At 37.9% G+C, this 6,281-nt stretch overlaps 1 protein-coding gene across 1 annotated transcript; it reads right to left on the reverse strand.

The window, feature by feature from the left end:
* Positions 1-3,168: 3,168 nt before the first annotated feature.
* Positions 3,169-6,052, reverse strand: LOC121946094 (uncharacterized). The gene is made up of 2 exons (XM_042490523.2): positions 5,824-6,052; positions 3,169-5,310 (listed from the first exon to the last, which is right to left on the reverse strand). The coding sequence occupies exon 2, from the start codon at positions 5,269-5,271 to the stop codon at positions 3,673-3,675; it is 1,599 nt and encodes a 532-aa protein (XP_042346457.2). The 5' UTR covers positions 5,272-5,310; positions 5,824-6,052; the 3' UTR covers positions 3,169-3,672.
* Between the last annotated feature and the right edge of the window lie 229 nt (positions 6,053-6,281).

Below are 6,281 nucleotides of genomic sequence, written 5' to 3' on the forward strand. Positions count from 1 at the left end.
CGAGTTGTTTTGCAGAACTTCAGAAGTAGTAAACACGCAATGGTGAAGGGAGTACTTACATCTTTTAATCAGTGATGGATGGAGTACCTGAAAAGGATACCTGAGTAAAAGTACAGATATTTTTTTTTTTTTTTTTTTTTTACCAGAAAATAACTAAAGTTGAAGTCACCTATTAGAACATTACTGGAGTAAAAGTCTCAATATATCTGATATTTACTGTCCTTTAAAAGCGGTTTATTGAGCGCGAGGTCAGTTTGCATAAATCAGTAGCGAATATACACAAGCTTACTACACACTACTTAAGTATTAATAGTAAAAGTACAAGTAAAACAAGTGGTCAGAATTTTGACAGTTAGTTAGAAGTATATTTCTTAGTGACTTACACCATCTTAAAAATGGAGCACATATTACACCTCAATAAAAACAGTTTTTTGTTGTTTTTTTGTTTTTTTTTTACAATTTGAAGAGCAAAGTTCAGTTTTTCAACCAATCCTTTATTCCAGACTCAGGGTCCTTATATACAAAAAAAATAAAAGACAAAACATCACCTTTCCTTCACTTCCACTCTTTCATTTGTCCTTCCTTCTCTAGCTTGTAGTAAGTAACTACATGCTTAGGGAAAATGTATTGGGGTAGACATTTTATTTAGGAAATGCAGGAATGTAAAAGCAAAGTTGACAGAAAAAAAAAACTCAAGTAAAGCACAGATACTGCAAAAAATACTTAAGTACTAACACATAGTTACATTACACCACTGCTTTTACTTGAGTAAAAGTAGCAATACTACAATACAGAATTACTCTTTTGCAAGTCAAAGTCATGCATTCAAATCTTTACTGAAGTTAAAGTACAAAAGTATTTGCATGAAAATATACTCAAAGTACCTAAAGTAAAAGTACTCAATATGCAGAGTTTGGCCCATCTCACAATAACACATTATGTTACTGAACTACATTCATTGTTGCATTAATGTGTTCACAACTATGATGTTTCAGCTGGTAAATGTGGAGCTCATGTTAGTTAGTTTATATGTTGCTGGGTAGCTTAATCTATGTTAATGCATCATAATTTATTAGCTGATTAGATTTTGTATTAATAATCACAATCTGTAAAATAGCTAAAGCAAACAAATGAATGTAGTGGAGTCAAAAGCACAGACTGAGTGGATTAGAAATATAAAGCAGCATACAATGGAAAGACTCAAGTGAAGTACATGTACCTCAAATTCTACTGAAGTACAGTACTTGAAGGAATGTTCTTAGTTATATATATAGGAACACCACTGCTAACACCATGCAGTATACAAAGGTGAGTGTATAGTGATAGGTGCAATGGTGGAAAGTAACTAAGTAAATTTACTCTCAAGTACATGAGTTGCTGTTACTCCCTGAGTATTTCCATTTTCTGCTTGTTTTTACTTCTCCTGTACCATATTTGTCAGACAGCTAAAGTTTTTAGTTACTTTTCTGATCAAGGTTTAACATATAAAACGTAATTAGTTTATATAATTATATGCATTCTTAAAACTAAACTACACAAAAGTTAATGAAGTGGCTGTAGTTGTAACTGTGCCTGTACCTAGACTACAATAAAATGCTGTTTACATAAATGCATTAAAAATAGTAATCTTAATAATATACAGAAAGTGCAACACTCTGAGTGGACTTATTTTACATAATAGAAAAAAAAGTAATTACATAAAAGTAATTCTACTTTTGATACTTTAAATGTATCTTGACTCTAATACTTTCTTTTTTTTTTGAGTATGAACCCATGACTTGTGATGGAGTATTTGTATGCTGTGGGATTACTACTTTTACTTGGATCTGAATACTTCCTCCACTACGGGATACATGTCTTGCTGATTTATAACGATTAAAGTCAGAAAAGTGATGCACACCATCACCATTAATTTAGCAAGTAGACAAAACACCATTTAAGTGCGTAAAACGTCTTTTAGTTCTGTGCCATGTCTGCAAACATCAACCACCAAAATGTATTTTTTTATGCACTATTATGTTTTTCCTGCTGAGATGCTTGGTTTCGATAATGACAGATTTTCCGATTACAAGCACACAAACAGCACATGAACGCCGCATCCACGTTTTTGATTATTTACCTCATCATAAGCGGACACACATCAGCACCTTGTTTTTGCTTTGAAATGGCATCCCCTGCTGGAGATTAGTTAGAGCCGTTTGAAAGGCAATAAACCCTGAATGCATCACTGAGGGAAAAGATGATTTCTGTGTATGCTGACAATACAAATACAAATAATGCACAAATAAGAAATTACACACAAAATAAATAATTGAGACAAAATTAAATGTATATCTAGTATTACCGGGGAGCGTCAGTTAAAAAATATATCTTTGTGAAACTGTAAAAACAAAACTTTTGTTCATCATAAAGTTTAATTTTTATTTTTCTAGCACCATATCAAACAATCCACGACATACCCGTATGTAATAAATTTAAATAACACAATGACATTGTTGCCAAATAATTTTTGTCTATTTTATTTTATATTTTTACGTAAGTTTAATAATTTAGTGACACACCTTTGTCATACTCTTTTGTGCATTACTGTACTTGTAAGGCACCATAAACTGCACACAACTGGTTTAAGTACAGACACACAACATTGGATTTTTGCAGCTATCCAATATATAACAACTCATTTGGCCAGTACCTGATACTGATATCCACTTTTTTCCCCCACCTGATTTTAGCAATCATCAAGTCTCTTCTGTAGTGGAATTAACATCACATTACGCATACTCGTATCATGACGGCCCACCATCATATTGAGACATGACATACGATGCTTCTCAATGTATGTAACATTTATCACTGTGCAATATAACAAAAATATTTCTGCCTAGTTTTGTGTTTTGTACATGTTCACTTTGTCCATTAAAAAAACTGAGTGATACTCGCAGAAATCAGCATTTCAGCCGACACTGATATTTTGCTTTCAAGCCAATATCGTCTCATACCGATGACGTGCCGTTATTATCGTGCATCCCTAGTTTAACATATACACTGTCATCAATTGTAGTATTTGTACTGCTGTCTGGTGAAAAGCACAATACATCACAGTCCATTCATCATGTGAATAACCTTGATAATGTAGCGTGCTACATTATCCCATGAACACACACGCAGTGAGTTTGAAAATATAGTTTAATACAACATATACAGAATTCTTAAAGTCTGACAAAGCTGATAAGAACACACAAGGTAATGTGGTCAATTCCCACAGCCTCACAACAGATTCTTATCATACTAAAAACATATTTGAAATAAAAAACAAAACAAAACTATAAGACCATAGCTGGTTATCCCACCAAACATGGGTAAACCATGCACAAACATTTTGATTTATTAACTTTATTGATTTACATGTTCTATAACGACTGCAGGGGCATCAATATTAGGACTGTTTACAGTACTGACAAATGAAATCCAGCTTAATTATGATGCATGTTTGTTGTCTAGACAGCTTTCACTTCCGTATTTTCAATAGCTCGGAGAAAGGAGTAAGCATCGTGTTCCTGCGCAAAGATCCTAAACAAGCTAATGCTGTTCAAACTGGACTGATTTTAGGCGCTTGGTCCATGGTTAACATAAAATGTGACGTGCACACCAGATGTTCCTCTCTAAGTTTGGTCAAGTCTTAATAGGGACAGATGAGGTCACTTGGTAAATCATTTCGGCTGGTTTGTCTGGTCCGCTTTCAACTATGTAACAATCATCCTCCATATCCACTCCTGCTATCCCATTCACAGGAACGGCTCCTTGCCCTTTTTCCAGATCGATGGTGATGACTTGGTTTTTCATTATGTTAGCAGGAACCCCAAGTTTTCTCTCCCCGTTCATCTGAGCAGGATTTGAGCTTGCCACTGGTGTTACCCTTTTTATTTTGAAGTGCTGTTTGCCACCTTGCACGTGGTGTGCCATAAACTCCTTTGCTTTAATACACTTGTGCCTCTGGAGCAGGTGAGCAGTTTCAAAAGGAAGATGACAGACTCGACATGGGAACGAGGCAGAGGATGTCTGCACTGGTTTGCTCCATACACCTGATGCATACTTAGTGGCCAAGGAGGAAGAGACTGGAAGCCCCCGACTGCTTTTGTTGGATGCACTGGGATTCTGACTCATCGATGGAAGGAAAGCATTCATATAAGGCCTGGACGCACTGCGATTCTGATTCTTCACCTGCAGGGACGAAGAAGCTCCCGATCCCTGATTGATTTTACTGTATGTAATCATTTTTGGATTTTTCTGCAGGTTGGAAATCATGAAAGGTGCATGATTGCCTTTTCTGGCTGCACTGAGATTCTGACTTTTCATGTGTAGAGAAGAAGTGGTCCAAGCACCCTGGGCACTCAGATCCCTTTTTGTACTGGTATTAATTCGCTTCTTAAAACCCAGCGGTTTCGCAGTGATGAGTCTGAATTTGGTGACAGAGTTGGGCCCATTACAAACATGAAAGCGAGGCACCATCTTCTTGCTGGAGAGCAGCAGCCCACATCCTATGCAACCAGAAACTTTATCTGTGACATGAGAGCTGTGATGGTGGACGAGATCAGTCTTTGCCATAAAACACTGCCCACATTTACCGCAAGCGTAAGGCTTTGACTTGTTAAATTTGCGAACTGTTTGCAACAAGACGACAGGCTGGTAAAGTGTCCAAAGATCCACTGTCGGTGCACCTACACCTGCAAAAATATTCTGCATGTCTTGTTCACGAGGGATAGGATTTGGGAGCAAAGATGTTTGTGACACGGGTCGGTACGACTGAGGCACTTTTGAAATCTGCACAGACTGCATGGGAACTTGTGACATATGGGCTGGTGTAATGGGGACTTGCAGCATGGGCTTCACTGGCAAAGAAATTGAGGATACATTAGCCGATTTAGGCGCCTTCCAGACGACCTCACCAGTCTGTAGTCTTTTCAGCTGCTCCTCCTCTTCTATGCGTTTCTCAATTCTGCGCTTCCTAATTGTTCCATGATCTAGCACCTGGTGCCCTGGTTCATGTGTGGTGCTGTGCTCCAGCATGTCTTTGTATTCAGCAAACTCAGTGCCGCAGGAGCAGATGTGACTTACAGCGGGACAAAAGTGCTCCTCCAGGCATTTCCGATTTGCAAATATCTGCTCACAGCTGAAGCAAAACCGCCCAGCGTTCATCAAGTCTCTGCCCAAGCCATCCTCCAGGACATTTTGTAGTTTATTCATCCCTCTCTCCATCATCAGGCTGATCATGGATGTCTTCACAGTTTAGAGCCCTCTGGAGCACATTTCCTGTTGAAGACAAGTGTTGGAATCTGTGCAATCTTAAACCAAAACATTGCTAAAAAGACCAAATATTTGGTTTGGACATAGCTCATTATGTCACAGTGACTGATGCTACCTGACTCAAGAGCTAGGGATGCTAACCGCTACATGACACCACTCGATAAGCTTAAGGGAGACTAATGTAAATTTACAAAATCACTTGCAGCTTCATTTGTACATTTCCTCGTCTCTGACATAAAGCCAAAACTCCTGAGAAAACGCGTTATCAGATTATTTCCTGTCATAACGGTACAGCCCATAGATTGTGACATACATACCGTAACGTCAACAGTCTAATTCATACGGTGACAGATTTAATATACTACTGTTTTATACTGCTCAGTATTTGGAAAAACATGTAAGATAGTCCAATTTCACAACACTGATATGTTGTTAAAACCGCTTTTGCCTTGTTACAAACCCAACGTTATAATGCTAACGCTAGCATCTACTAGCTCCTGGACAATACGGTTAGCTTACCTTCACATGAATGCCAAAGTTTCTCCGTATTATTATTCTGGTAATGTTTTATCCCTGCAACAAACTGCAAACAGCTTGTCGATTGACGTTTTGTGGGACATTCACAATCGAGCTAGCTCGCCGGTATTTCAAAGGGGTAGGTGGCAGCTAGCCTGTTAGCTACACCGAGAGCCAGGAGGAAAGACCCCACTCTTCTTCTACGGATGGCGCGCTTCGACAGCAACACTTCCGGCTTGGGCGCCATTCTACTGACACATATGGGCCGGAGTTTCTGATTCACCTGAACATTATTAGCATAGCAGTTTGTTTTTTTTTTAAATTGCAAATAGTCTGTTAATATTCTGGAAAAAAAAACGTGTAGCAACAGACACGACAGAAATACTTTCAGTATTAGAAATATCCGAAATATTCAAATGAAAATGTTCGTTTACCTTTGCCTATCACTTTTCTCTATTATT

This window comes from Plectropomus leopardus, chromosome 11, assembly GCF_026936395.1.
Source record: "Plectropomus leopardus strain MGB_pleo_1.0 chromosome 11, ASM2693639v1, whole genome shotgun sequence".
NCBI lineage: Eukaryota > Metazoa > Chordata > Actinopteri > Perciformes > Serranidae > Plectropomus > Plectropomus leopardus.

Coding starts and splice junctions, on each gene's coding strand:
- LOC121946094 (XM_042490523.2), bottom strand. CDS start 5,271: ATGATCAGCCTGATGATGGAGAGAGGGATGAATAAACTACAAAATGTC.